This window comes from Chiloscyllium punctatum, chromosome 37, assembly GCF_047496795.1.
Source record: "Chiloscyllium punctatum isolate Juve2018m chromosome 37, sChiPun1.3, whole genome shotgun sequence".
Taxonomy (NCBI): domain Eukaryota; kingdom Metazoa; phylum Chordata; class Chondrichthyes; order Orectolobiformes; family Hemiscylliidae; genus Chiloscyllium; species Chiloscyllium punctatum.
Genome location: NC_092775.1, coordinates 35859046 through 35874897, shown reverse-complemented (window position 1 = coordinate 35874897; position 15852 = coordinate 35859046). Strand labels below are relative to the sequence as shown.

Sequence of the window (15852 nt, the reverse complement as noted above, 5' to 3'; positions counted from 1 at the left end):
CCCAATCACTTCTCTCCAACACTACTCCCAGCCACCACTATATCACGTTCCCCTCTCCTGATCTCCCCTACCTTGCATACATCGTCATTATGGAAATCCTAATCTTCTCTTAAGTAAAGTCACTTAAGGCAACTTAAAACCAAGGTCTTCTGGTTATTGATCCATTCTGTGACTTGGAAAGGCTTGGCCAGGATTCAAACACAGAGCACCTTGCATTATCATTCAATGAATGTCCCAAAATGGAAAATGTACCCCTCGAACAAATTCGTTTTGATCAGTTCTGGCAGGCTAACAGTATTTCTTGCCTTTGTTTCAGTCCAGTTAACTGACTCCTGCAGTTGGTGCTGAAAACTGTAAATCGCATTAAAAGATCAGACATGGTGCAACAAAGTAAGTTTTCTACTGATGGTCACAAGGAAAATTATTGCTCATGCTATATTCAAATTACATTTTTGAAATCATAACAATTGAAGCTTATGGTGCAATAGTTTGGTCTTTTCAGAGGATTTTCTTGAATCATTCTGTTTAAAGTTTCTTTTTAAAAAATGATCTGATGAAGATTATAGTAATTTTGTCTGAACCAAAGGCTGAAAACATAGCCTTCATGAAAGTATTCATAAAAGTATTTGCCCTGGCAAGACTTCATTCTTCATTCATGTTTGGCCAACATGCTATGACAGTTAAATGCTAATCCGGAGAGAAAATAAGCTCCTTTTTTAAAGGAATATTTTTCTTGTTGCACTTCTTTAACTAAAACGAATCCAGGAGTGTCAAAATCTTTGGAATATCCAGAGCAATGGGAGATATTGTTTGAAATCAAATATACACTTTAAGAAAAATGTATTTAAACAAACAAAGTAATTGATTTGCATTAGTGGAATATTATAGCATATCATGCTGGTGTTACTTAGAACTTTGAGCTTTCATATTATTTGCTGATTATACTATTATTCACACCCCACTCAGTTCCAACTCTTTGGTGTTTTAATGGCAAACTGAATCTTGGTTACAGGATAGTTTTGTTGCACGTATTTATTTCAAGAGAAATGAGAGACTGTAACACTAATGGAATAAATATATTTTCATTCTGTCACTCTGGAATAAATACAATTTCTAGTCATCAAAGTCAAGGGTAGAACAACAAGAGTACCAAGAATATCTAATCTAAATGAATAATCAAACCAGATTGTTAAAATGCTTTAATGTTGAAAGAGATAAAACCAAAGATCTCACCTCTCGGTCAAGTCCAGCAGCTACAGTAACAATATCCCCATTCTCGCTGTTGATGGTGAACATATTTGGTGATGGGCTGATTGGAGACTGGGACAAGATTCGATATCTCACCATACCATTGGCTGTAGTTGGGTCATCAGCATCATTGGCAGTTACTGTCATGACATATGAACCTAACAATAAAGAGTACATGAGTGCCAGTAATATTTTCCCATATTCATTACAAATTAAAATTTGTAATCAATTGCATTAATCATTAAGCATTAAAAATTTAACAAGATCCCAGAAAATGCATGCTAAATTGTTGATTACATTATTTAATTTAGCCATGTTCTCAGTGAATTTTGCACTGTATAAAATCTACAGATTAATTTTATTTGTTGCTAACTGCGACATCAGACCTGAGGTTTCAAACTACTCTGCCATGAAATCAATTAAAACAAACAATAATTTCAAAACATTAATGGGTAGTAACTGCACAAAACTACTTAGAGGACAAAACTCCTTTCTGTATTACAGGAAGTCTCCAGGTGGCATTGACCACAGATTTGGTCTAAAAATTCATCTCTCTCCAATGTGCTTTATACAGCCACTAAAATCACAATGGAAGTCACATTTATGAAATGTTTCAGGTCTGTACTCAAATAGAAAAACATTCTAATCACGTGTTGCGCAGAGTAGAATCTAAGGAAAGCTGTGCACTGCATTTGTTTCATATACTAGTATCGAAAACCTAGAAGCTGCTTATACCGGTTTTAAGCTCACAATGCTATTGTCTGAGGGCAGATAGATTACTGTGTGAATCACTTTCTTTGGGTGTGCAACAAAAGCAGTATCCAGTAACCTCCATGATGGAATGGGGACGGAGAACAGATTAAAGTCAAGGTTTGAGACTGTACCACAACCATTTATACTGATATCATTCAGGCGCATTTTTAAAAATCCAAACAGCATTCTCATCGTACAGGATTCAATTGAGGATTAGTGGCCACTGGTCAAATCCCTAATAGAGTTCCATCCTGAAGAAGCTTAATTTGATTAAGGAAAGTATTAGTGGATGTCATCCGTGACTCAGTTGACCACCCATAAATGGAACAGCATTGTGCACAATACTGACTACACTTCAAAAATAATACATGGGTTTTAAATCACTTCTGGACATCCTGAAGTCATGAAAGGTGCTATTTAAAACCATGGTTGGGATTTTCTCAGTATTTTGTAGATCAAGTCTAAGCTGGTTATTGAGATAAGAAAGCCTGCCGGATTTTCCAGCAATCAGCAGGTAATTGGCTATTCGTGGGCTTTTTTGCCAGAATTCCAGACCATGGAGCTGGAAGTCCTATCTGGCTGGAGTGACCAGCAAATCGAAGGTCAGCAGCTCCAGAACTCTGCAATGACAGAGCAGAGGACCTGGCTGTTGCAGTTCTACCTCGTGGTCTCCCAGATGGTGAATCACTGACAAGAAAGGCAGGTTCTGTTTAGGGAACATTCTGAGGTTGCAGCTGGTGGGGTTAGGATTGCATACGGGTCAAAAATGAGAGCCAGGCTGTGGTTGTTGGCAGCTATCGCCCTGACCTTAGTCTTCAACAAGCTGGTAAAAGATTGAAGGAAACTCAACATCCCTGCCCAACCCATTCAAACTGATATTCCTTCCACATTGATTTACCAATTGGCTATGTCAACATTTTCTTGTTTCCCTTGGAGTTGAAATCATTCAACAATAGGAGGATGAGGACATTAAGTGGTCATCACATGAATATTTTAGGCTCATAAATGGTGACAGTGCAGGAAAGCCAAGCTTTGGTTCCTGTCTAGAAATTAATACCTGTTGTGGTGGGAAGACAGCAGGAACCTCACTGATGCTAACATGCCAATTGGCTTCTCAACCTTACACCTTGCTCACCTACTCCTTTTTATCAAGATTTCAACTCGTCTTTTTTTATATACAGTATGTTAAAAACAACTAATCTGGATTTATCAAGCCCTAGCCTAATTGAATTACAAAACGATAATGCATTCCATGTTTGCTTCACTAATCTATCATTAGTTCTGCACACCACAATTTGAACACAAGATTAAATGAGACAAGATGACTAAATAAAGACTATTGACTGAATCAATGGAATAAAACAAAAGACAATTGCATCAAATAATCACAGTATTTTATTTCTTCCAATACAATAATATGAGATCCTTTGATGCATATTCCCCATTGCTCACATACATATACTGCTTCAGCAGTGCAAGTGGATGTCAGAGTTTGAATTGGTCTACAAAATTATTACTAATGTTTATTAAAAACCTGAACTTCAACCTTGTTACTTCATATGAATCAGTACAAAAATACAACTCTATGCCCTAAAGTATTAATTTCACAGCCCTTTAAATCACTATTCAATTATGAAACTAATTCAAGTTATAATTGGCTTTCCACTCAAATCAGTGAGGCCAAAAATTTAAACCTTTTAATTTTCAAATGAATTTTAAGTACCAAGTTGCATCAGTGCATTAGCCCATGTTATTATTTCCTTGGGAGGATATGTTATAGATACCACACCAGTTATTCACTATTTGAGTAATGGAATAGGGTGGCGATAAACTGCTAAAAAAAATGTCCTGGTTAATCTCCAGCTAATATGTCTTCAAAATATAAGCTCTCCTGGCAAAGTATTCATCAATCCACAGAAATAAGTAATATTAAACTGACAAATTCTTATTTCTGATCATAATATCACAGCCATTCTCCTTTTCTTTGACTTTGCCAGTTGTTTGTCTGTAATTGTGTCAACACATGAACTGGGATTACATCTATCCCAATGGTTAGCTTTTCAGAAGGGTTTGTGTGTCAATTAGATTGAACAGCAAGAAAGAGGAAACAATGAAAACTGAAAATACTTTTGCACAAATGTGTGCAGCACTCTTAGAGGCATTGTTACACTGCTTCCAAATCACATTAGTTCCTAAAAGTCCCAAATATGTTTTACAAGAAAGAAAATTACATTGTTTTAATTAGTGTAAAGACTTGTCAAGTTCTTATCTTGCACTGAGATAATTTATTAATATGATTGAGTTTTACAATATGATTTAATATTTCAAATAACTCTGTAATACTGAAAGACACATACTTTAATGGAAACTGATGTTTTCCTTCAAAAAAGTAAACAATTTGCTTTCAAATATTTTCTTTTATCTCCCAGGTCTAACAACCAGCTCTCAGACCTCTGCTGTTGTTTCTCAGCGCACAATTATTAATAGGTGAACAGGATGTAACAAAGGTGAACTTTTCATTGTCTTGCCTGTCCCAGTTGAATAGATTCCACCGAGCACCTTCCACTGATGACACAATTGAAAGTGGGAGCTCTCTTTGCTGCGCAGCAAGGACATGATATATTCAAAATGTATTGCTAATATCGTGTTGCTGATTTTTAAAAAAATAATTTTTATTCAATATGTAGATTTTAAGGAAACAAATTTAAAGCTTAAGCCTTAAGTTTTTTTATGTACGTATAAATCAGGACCAGGAGCTGGCCATTCAGCCCTTTGAATCTGTTCCACCATTACATAAGATAATGGCTGATTTGATTGTGGGTTAAATTTCACCATTTTTGCTACTCCCAATACACTGTTTCTATTGCCATTCAAGAATCTACTTGTTTATGGTTTAAAAATATGCAGTGATCCTGCCTAACGAAGATAGTTACTAAGTCACATGGTACACTGCAATTATAAGCATCAAAATAAGTCTTTTATACTTTTAAAATTAGGTGAACAAAGTGATTCTATTTTTAAAAAACTTTAAAACAATAGATCAAAGTAACCCATGTTATTTGGATAATGGTTTCATTTTATAAATTGCAGAATTATATGCTATTCACTGTACTGTTTAGATTCCGTTATACTGTATTACCAATGACACTACTAGATTGCTATGTCAGTGACAGTGTCACTCTCAGATCTACGTTATTATCAAGGTATCAAGGTTTAAAAATGCTCTCTTGAAGATGAGCAAGTCTTCTGGATGTTAAGTTACATATTACTCAACATGGGAACAATATTCCTTTAGAAAAAGCAAATAGCACAGCTAAAAAATATAGAATATATTTGATAAGGCTTAGTGATTTACCAAAATGTAAACTGACTTAATTTTGTACCTGATGTGGAGGTGCGGTGTTAGACTGGGGTGGACAAAGTAAAAAATCACACAACACCAGGTTATAGTTTTTTTTACTTAATTCTGTACAATTTAAGGAGCAAATGGACCACTGGCTGGTGCTCACAAATTCAAGACATGATTTTTCAGAAGGTTTTAGCTCACGTTGTTTCTATGACTTTATTGAAAATAAAACATAATTAACTCAAAGGAAAGATTAGGCATGGCAGTGTGAAGATTGGCATATTGCTAAGTTTATTACATTTGTTACCAGACTTCATATCTGTCCACCTTATCTTTGAGAAGCCAGTTCAGAGAAACAGAAAATAAGGAAGAAAAAGGTAGTTGGGGAACACAGTTATTAGTTATTCAGTTTATTAGATGAGATCATGTAAGATCAAACCAGAAATGATGACCAAACTGAGAGAAATGCAAGTGAAAATAAGAGAGAAAATAAGTGTTCAGAATTAGAGTAAATGTAAAGTTTTCTTCTGAAGTTGTCTTTTATATGCATCTTGGATGACAATATGTTCAGCATTTTATCACTTTAGGGAGCACCAATAAATCTGTACAAAATGAAAATATTCACTCATCCTTTCCTTGATGTCAATTTCTCAACAGGTTGAGGCCAAAGGGAGTCCCTTTTGTTTGTAACTAATCACTCATGAATATTTAAGAAGAAATTTCAGTAATAGCTCAAGCAGGAAATAATCTGCAATTAGAACAAGCATCTTTCACATCTGTATCTATGTTTTTTCTACAAAATTCAAATTATTCCCAGCAAGGGAAGAGATAGTCTTTGCCGTATACCAGAAAACATTCCAATGTAAAGCAGACACCACTTAGTTGTAAATTTTTTTAAAAATTCATAAAATACTTCAGCTCATTATACAATTTTTACAAGTTTGAAACTCTGCATAATGTTAAAAGGATGTCACAGCAAAATTTACCAAATTAATGATATTCATGCCCGTGAGATCATATAGTTGGAGAACAAGACTTAAAATTTGCAAATTTATTCCACTAGCAAGCTTTTAACCCTTAAAGCCTTAATTGTACTAAATAAATAAGTCCTTTTAACCAGAAAATGAGCAACTACTAACGTAAGATCCCAATCTTTTGAAATTCATTTGTTTCCTTGGTGGACTCAAATATCCGAACAGTAAAAATAAAGTTCATATTATTAAAACAAATAAAATGACTGTTCAATTTCAACATTGGAATACCTTTAATTCAAATGAAAAGATGCTTCAGTGCAATTTTAACACTCAAATTAACTTTTATCAGGCTACAAAAGGTACATTTCAAACAATTAAAAACACATTTGCTTCTATTAGCTAATTTATCCTTTTTTTTATAACGACACAAGCTGTTCCGTAAATAAAACAAATAGAAAAAAAGGAGACTGCTCTTGGCAAATCCAGACATTGATTTGCCTAATGTGATGCCATGATTTATGGCTCTTGATGAGGCTTGTTTAGGATTTGGATCAGAGCTATAATTAGTCCTTCAATGTAATTTAACCCTGTACCCAAAATAAGATGCAAATGTTTTCATACAGATCATTAATACCAACATTTCTAACAAAATTAAATCTACAATATCTTAATCACTGTTCAAAAGTGCCTCAAATCCTTAGCTTATATTGTTTATTATACCCACATTAAGTGTATATCTGGTTATTTGGAAAGGAATTGGTGGCAGTTCCAAAGTCGCGGAAGACAGCAACAAAGAAAATGTTTAGGTCTGAAAGTTAATCAAATTATGTATGGAGGTTGGACCAAAATTGGAAAAGGTCAAGGAAAATCATTAGCAATAATTTTATGAATCACTAAAGTTCTACAGTGATAGACAACAATAGAAGACTAAGGAGGGAACTAATAGAGATCTTTAAAGATTATGAAAGGGTTTGATAAGATAGACATGGAAAAGATATTTCTACTTATGAATGGGACAGATATATGGAATACCAAGCACCAGGTCCTCGGTGACCAGTGGCCCAGGGTCCAGAGCTCTACAGAGCCACATGTGCTTGTCTTAGAATGGGGCTGCTGGGTTAGGATTGGGGGCATTTTTCTTGGGTATTGGAGGAACCAGGGTGCTGGTTTAGGATGAAATTGCTGTGCCTGGCTCACGAATGGGACTACTGTACTCGGGCCAACACAGGTTGGTCAGGAGCCAAGGGTGGGGACTTGGATCCAGTCAGGTGTGGAACTTGAGCCCATGATTTCTGCCCTTCTTCCTGCCTAGCACAAAGGGAATATCACTGTGGCTGTCAGAGCTGAATCACCTCAACTCCAGGACAGGAGTTCTCCAGGTCAAACCATCTTCAGTTGCTCAAGCAATGCCCTTCCCTCCATTGTAAGGCTAGAAGTGGAGACATTCATTGATGATTGCGCAATGTTCAACACCATTCATGACACCTCACACATACTGAAGCAGTATATTGAAACAATCCATACCGCATGCATCAAGACCTGGTCAATATCCAGTTTTAGGCTGATAAGTAACAATTATCATTTCATAGAATCATAGAATCCTTTGAAGCAGGCCAGTCAGCCCATCAAGTCCACACTGATCCTCTGATGAGTATTCCACCCAGACCCAGCTCCTATTATCCCTGTAATTCTGCATTTTCCATGGCTAATCCACCTAACAGACATATCATTAGACAATGGGAGGAACCTGGAGGACCCGCAAGAAACCCACACAGACATGCAGAGAATTTGTAAACTCCACACAGACTGTCGCCCAAGGAGGGGAATCAAACCCAGGTCCCTGGCGCTATGAGCCATCATGCCGCCCCATCACTGAGCCACTGTGTCAACACTCAAGTGCTAGTGAGTAACAATCTTAAACAAGAGAAAATTCAAAGCGTCCCTTCATATTCAATGGCATTACTATCACTGAATCACTCATGATCAACATTCTGGAGGTTACTACTGGCCATAAACTGAACTGGATCAGCCCGAGAAATATAATGGCTACAAGAGCAAATCAGAGGCTAGATGCAGTGATTTACTCACATCCTAGATATCCAATAACCGTCCAAGGCATAATGGTAGGACTGTGACAGAATATTCTCCATCTGTCAGAATGGGTGCAACTCCAAGTAAATGCATGAATCAAGACAATACAGCTCACTTGATTCGTACTTCATTCACCACCTTCAACATTCACTCCCTCCACCATCAATGCATCGGACAGTAGGGTATATCATTTATAAGTAACTCATCAAGCATCATCAAATAGCATCTTCCAAACCTGTGGCCTCTACCATCTCAAAGGACAAGGGAACATGGGTACATCACCATCCACAGGTTCCCTTCCAAGCCACACATGATCACAACTTGGAACTATTACACTGTTCCTTCAGTATTGCTAGGTCAAAATCCTGGAACTCTCTAAAAGTACTGTGAATGTCCCTACACATGAACGACTGTGGTAGTTCAAGAAGTTAGGTCACGGCATCTTCTCCAGGACAATAAGGATGGACAATAAATGCTGTTCTCGTCAGAGATGCCCACATCCTATGAAAAATATGTAAAAATCTAATAGGGGTTTCAGGAGATACTTATTTCCCCAAAAATAGAAATTATGATCACAGGGAGTAATTGAGATGAATAATACATGAGATGAATAATATACTTGTATTTGAGGGAAGCTAGGCAAGCCCCCCACATGTTAGAGAAGTAAATGCAAGGATATGTTGATGGGATTTGCAGAAAAGAAGGTGGAGAAAGTTCATGTGGAGCAGAAATATTGGCATGCACTGTTGGACCAAATAACTTGTTTTTGTATCATCAATACTTTGAAATATAACAGCACAACATGAAATCATGTGCAACAAAGTCAAAAATGTTTTAGAAAGTCTGTGAATAATACCTTTGAAATGTATTGCTTACAACAATATAAAATAGAAATAATATGAATCAAAGTGCCATGAAATGTATAAACAGAGCATCAGTTTTACTCTTTTCTCACATATTTCATGTCTTAAGGAAGGTCTCCTGTGCCATATGTTCAAATCCAGTGAAGACATAATTGGCTATTTTAAAGTTTTGTCAAAGTTGATCTGTAATCACCACTTGGCACAAATGGCATGCACATTTACTGATATTGTTTAACCTAAGGTTCAGGTAAAGAACTCAGGTTGGTACTGTCACCTGTGAAATTGAAGTCTAATATTCTGTGATGTTTAGAAAAAACATTATATTGTTAAGTTACACAAATGGATTTTAAAACTTTTAAATCAAAAGCCACTGATCATACAAATGGCAGTGACTTTTTTTTTGGGTTAATCATTTCTCAATTTACCTGGTTTTGATCCTTCAGCCACACTCCCGTTGTACACATGGTTCACAAACTCTGGTCTGTTATCATTCATATCAATAACATTGATGTAAAGGTCAATTGGGTTTTCCACCTTGTTTCCATTCATGTCAACTGCATGTGCTCTCAGCTGTAAACACAGAAGCCAAGATATGGTCAAAGCTATTTATGTAACTTATACAGTCCAGCAAATCCCAAAAGACCATTTCACACAAGAGGTATCAAACATCAAGAATCAGTGATGGGTGTTATTATCAATCATATGCCTCACAGGAAAGTGAAACCACATTTGGCAAAATGCTAGTTAGAATCACAAGGGTCCATTTGAGTTTGTACAATATTACAGATTCAGACTAAATTTCCATTGTATAGTGCACTAGATCTTAAGTTAATTACGGATGAAAAAAACATTTTTTTTCTGTCTGACTTATTTTCATCCAGGAATATTTTAGAGTCTCTTCACTGTAACATCCAACTGATTCTTAAATGATATCAAGATTTTCAATTCCACTGTTCCATCCATTAGTCTTTTCCATGCATTGGTCACTTTTATGCAATTAGATTACCTTGTGTAAGTCCTAAATGAATTTGTTAAAACTCAGAACTGTTCTATTTGATGTCCTCAAAAAAAACTTAGCTCAAGTTACAATACCATTATGTTAATGAGACTAATCTGCAAGAGGAAGCTGTATTTCAGAGATCTGAACTGAAGGCATGGATTCTCTTAGGAATGAACTAAATGGTGCTACAGATACCTTTCAGAATTAGCATCCAGAATTCTATTCTGTTGGACTCTCTGTGCTGGGGAATTGACCAGATATCCTCTGACAAAAGCAAATGGCTTGCCTTGTATGCTGAGTAATAAAAGTTATAATTATCTGGGACTGACAATTGACAATAGGACATTATAAAATGCAACGTTAGTATAAGCCGCATCATTCTGCTTTCTCATAGTCATCTGGAGTTTCTTTCAGTCTCCAATTCACTGAAGGCATAAGGGTTTTTGAGAATACGACACATTAAAACACTGCAATATTACTCAAAAAGCTTCTAAGTTATGAGAAAAATTAACAGAAAATCAAAAATGCCGTAAGTTAAATGACATAATGTAACAAGCTGGAAATGTACAAAATTTTGAAAATCAGCACAGCAATTCTTTAGAAAAGAGGGACATTGCAGCATTAGGAATGAGTTTGGCTGTGGCTAGCATTTAAGATTTGGACAGATACATTCACATTTCTTTTGCAAATGTTTAAAAAAAATTGCAACTCTTCCAATTTGCATAATCTTGGCACACTAAATGAGGTGTGGGTTCTCAGCAGAATTACCAGTCTCCAAAGATATTCAGCAACAAAATATCAGCTGTTTGGTGCTGGCACCTTGGCCATGGCTTTCCTCAGAGCTATTCCTGTTCACTGTCTTAATCATTAAAATTGTGGCAGAGCTTTTGTTCACATGTGTGAATGGGATTTCCAACAAAGCTACATTGGTAATGCTGGAACAGCTCTGAGAAAACCCATAGCCAGGCCCTATTTCTGTAAATGTATGAGGCTAGGCATGCATGTGTAAGAAACGTATATTCTTTCCTAAAGCTTAGAAACAGGAAGCTGGAAGAACAGAGCAAGTCAGGCAGCATCAGGAGGTGGAGAAGTCACCGCTTTGGGTAAAATCTTTTTTCGGAACTAGGCGTGGGGGTGGGGGAGCTACAGTAAAGAAGGGGAAGTGGGAGTGGGGTGGGGAGAGTGGTGGAATGGTGAGATAGTGATAGGTGGACACAGTAGTGGGTGCGCCCTAGTTGGTCAATGAGAAGGATGAATCCGGTTGGTAGTTGGAAGAAAGGGTCAGTAGATGGAACGGAAGTGGGGAGACGGATATGGAAAAGGCGTCAGGGGATGGGTGAGAAGGTTATTTAAAATTGGAGAACTCAATGTTAAGTCCTCCAGGCTGTAGGCTGCCCAGGCAGAAGATGAGGAGTTGTTCCTTCAATTTGCAGTCTGATTCACTGCAGCAATGGAGGAGGCTGAGGGTGGACATGGCGGAGAGGGAGTGGGAGGGTACAGGGGAATTAAAATGGGCAGTGACTGGGAGGTCGGGGGCTGTTTTAGGCCAGGCGAAGATGCTCGATGAAACGGTCACCTAGTCTACGTTTGGTCGCACTGATGTAGAGAAGACCACATCGGGAGCACTGGATGTACTAGACTAGGTTGGAAGAGATGTCCAACTAGACTAGGTTCCAAGAGATGACAGTCTGTCTCATCTGAAAAGACTGTTTGGGGCCCTGGATGGAAAGAGGTGGTGCATGGGTAGGTGTTGTATCTTTATCGTTTACAGAGGAAGGTACCGGGGGCTATTGGAGGGGTTGGTGGGGAGTGTGACGTGAACCAAGGACTATTGGATGGAACAGTCCTTGTAGAAGGCAGAAAGGAGCGCGATGGGGAAGGTGTTCTGGGTGGTGGGGTCTAATTGGAGTTGGTGCAAATGTTTGAGGATGATGCATTGGATGCGGAGGTGGGGGAGTGAAAAGTGAGGACAAGGGGCACACTATTGTTATTATTGGGGGGCATTTCGAGCAGTGGAGTGGGGAATGGAGAGTGTGGTGGAGGGCTGTCTGGATGACGGGGGAGAAAGAATGTTCTTTGAAATAGGAGGATGTGTGGGAGTGGATCATCCCCTTGTCAGAGCAGATGCAATAAAGATGGAGAAATTGGGAAAACAGGATGGAATTTTTACAGGAATTTTTATGGGGTGGGTGGAGGTGTAGTCCAGGTAGTTATGGGAGTCTGTGGATTTATAGTAAATGTCAGTCTGTAACTGTCTCAGGAGATGGAAACGGAGATGTCAAGAAAAGGAAGGAAGGTGTCCGAGATAGACCACATGAATTTGAGGGCGGGGTGGAAGTCGTGGGTGAAGTTGATGAACTGCTCTACTTCAGCATGGGTGCAGGATTCAGCACCGATATAGCCATTGATGTAACGGCAGAAGAGTTGGGGCACAGTGCATGTGTAAGCACTGAACAGGGACTGTTCAACATGGTCGACAAGGAAGCAGGCATTGCTTGGCACTATGCAAGTATCCATGGCCACCCCTGGATTTGGAAAAAGTGGAACGAGTTGAAGGAAAGGTTATTGACAGTAAGGACAAATTCCACGAGGTGGAGGGTGTTATTGGCTGGCGTGTTGGGCGGGAAGTGGATTGAATGGGTCTGTTGATGAGGAAAAAACTGAGGGCCTGCAGCCCATCATTGTGGGGTATGGACGTGCATAAGGACTGCACGTAAGGATGAAATGCTGGGGCCAGGAAATTGGAAATTTCCAAAGAAGTGGGTGGCATGGTTTGTGTCGCAGATGTAGGTGGGAAGTGCCTGGACCAAGGGGGTCCAGAGGGAGGGAATTGCTGTCTATCACCCCCCTCCCCCTTTCTGGCTTCTTACCCTCCCAATCTCTTTACTGCTGACTGTGTAGCTCCCCCTACTCCCACCCCCAAGTCTGAAGAAGGGTTACACCTGAAACGTTGACCTCTCCACCTCCTGATGCTGCCTGGCTTGCTGTGTTCTTCCAGCCTCCTGCTTATCTACTTTATATTCCAGCATCTGCAGCTTTTTGTCTCTTTCCTAAAGTTTCCTTTTCTCTTTCCAGGAAGGGACTTTATAGTCTATAACCTTTCCAGAGCCTTTCCTGCTTGACTGCTGGTGATGCAGCATAAACCCCATTTCCACAGGCAGCACAGGAAATTTCAGACATCTGCTTTTCTTTAAAAAGTGAATAAAGTTAATTCTCAATCATTACCCATCCATGATATAAGTACATGCATCAACTTTGACAGACACCAAGGCGACAATGCTCAGTGACTCCACCACATAAATGAATGGCAGTGGCCTAGTGACATTATCACTGGAGTGTTAATCCAGAAACCTAGGTAGATTACAATGTAGATGTTATTGTCATGTGTACTTCAGTACAGGAGCACAGTGAAAATTGTACAAAGTCATCATTCTCCGGCGCAAACATCTGGTATAAAAGACAAGATTAAAAACAGAAGCAGAAGTAAAAGAAACAGCCAAAAGAAAAGGAAACGTCCAGATCACTCCCCCGCCTCTGCCATGAGGCCTTGCCACCAGAAAAAACCACAAAGACCATCCCTTGGCCTATAAACACTCAGGTGCCCCCAAGACCTTGCTCACTGCCCCAGTGGAAATGCCACCTTCTCCGCTGTCAGGTACCTGGGCCCACCATTGCTGCTGGAACCTTGTTGTCATTCTTCGACAACATCCTGTCTCCACTGCCATTGCCATCACCATCGCCATCGCTACTATGAGTCCTCTGAAGCTGCCAGGTCCGGAAATCGGCTCTATGCTGGGCCCACCACACCAAAGCAGCCATTGCCTTGTTCTGTTTACATAGCTGCCTCCTGGGACCACCATTTCAGAAAAGAAACTCACTGCCACCGACATTCCGGGAAGGAACCGCCCCCACTGCAACCAACATTCTGGGAACTAATTGTCCCCACCATCACCGACATTCTGGGAAGGAACCATCTTCACTGCTACGACATTCTGGGAAGGAACGACTCAAATCATTATTGACATTCCGGAAAGGGACTATCCCCACTGCTGCCGACATTCCGGGAAGATACTGCCCCCACTGCTGCCAAAATTCCAGGAAGATACTGTCTCCACTGCTGCCAACATTTCAGAAAGGAAGCGCCCCCACCACTACCAACATTCAGGGAAGCAACCCACCGACATTCCGGGAAGAAATCGCCCCTGACATTCCAGGAAGGAACGGCCTCTGCATTCCCCCAGCCCCCAACATTCCAGAAAGGAACTGCTCCCACCACTACTGGCATTCCGGGAAGGAACTGCTCTCCCGCCAACATTCCAGGAAGGAACTGCCCCCACCAACATTCTGGGAAGGAACTGCCCCCACTGCTATCAACAAAGGGGAAAAACAAAGAGCAAAAGTAAAAGAAAGAGAGCGAAGAAAAGAAAGGCAGATGGAAGCTGGGTTTGGATCCTGCCAGGGCAGATGGTAGAATTTGAATTCAATAAAATTTACCCTCCATCTGCATCTTCTTACAATGATTTGTATCTGGGCAATCTGAGAAATTAAATCTGGAAAATATTCATTCTGTGGCATCACAGGTACCTACTATCTGCCAGTTCTGAAAATTAAAAGCAACATTTGCCTTGTGTTACACTTTGTAGCAAGACAATTGTACAGCAAGATAATTTTAGGGGAGTTCAAGATCATGCAAGAATTCCAACTTGACAGGTGTGCTACACTTCAGAATTCTAATGCTCTGCATCACAGGACTCTCTATGTATTTCTGCCTATCTCAGCCATGCCATATAACATGAAGCAGAAAATACATTTCTCTGTTGGAAATTGGGGAGCTGGGAAATAAATCACGGCCAAGTCACTCCAGCAGAAATCTTGTACACCTTCTCACCTCCTGATCAATATCCATCTAGACACAGGCCTGTTCAATAAGCAATGGTGCAGAGTGAACTTGGAACTGAGATATTGTGAAAAAATATGGTGAAAAAATGTACATTAATGGGACAAGGAGGCACTGCATCAAACTTTGTAAATTCTCATTGAGCTTCCCTAACTTATTTAGAGGACATCTGCTTATACCTGGCTACCAGCAAGCCTTCTTTATAAGAAATGTAGATGACAGAAAGTCTCATAACTTTAAGTTATTGAAAGACATGTCGGTATTTGTTGATGCATAGACAGTTTTTCAAGTGTCCTGTTTGAAATATAGCAGCTTGAGGTAGAGAAAGTTGTTCATTGAGTTTGGTGAAAACTCAATAAAGCATTAAGTTACTGAACTGACAAATTAATCATTGGGGTGGATGAAAATCGCAGAATGCCTACAGTGTGAAGAGAGGCCACTTGGCCCATTGTATCTGTGCTGATCATCCAAAAAGCATCCCACCCTATTCCTGTAACCCTACATTTACCATGGCTAGTCTATCGAGCCTGCACATTCCTGAACACTATGGGGTGAGTTATGATGGCCAATCCACCTAATCCGCATTGGATTGTCGGGGGGGGGAACTGAAGCACTGAGAGAAAACCAACACAGACATGGGTAGAATGTGCAAACTCCACATAGTTACCGAAGTCTGAAAT

The 15852-nt window shown here is 39.4% G+C and overlaps 1 protein-coding gene across 2 annotated transcripts in view; it reads right to left on the bottom strand.

The window, feature by feature from the left end:
* The window catches only part of LOC140462989 (cadherin-4-like), a 656453-nt gene that overhangs the window by 118526 nt on the left and 522075 nt on the right, over nucleotides 1–15852 (bottom strand). For both annotated transcript variants that reach the window (XM_072556570.1, XM_072556571.1), the window contains 2 exons: nucleotides 9701–9845; nucleotides 1234–1406 (listed from right to left, as the gene is read on the bottom strand). In XM_072556570.1, coding sequence (XP_072412671.1) covers nucleotides 1234–1406; nucleotides 9701–9845 — 318 coding nt within the window. The remainder of the gene's footprint in view (nucleotides 1–1233; nucleotides 1407–9700; nucleotides 9846–15852) is intronic.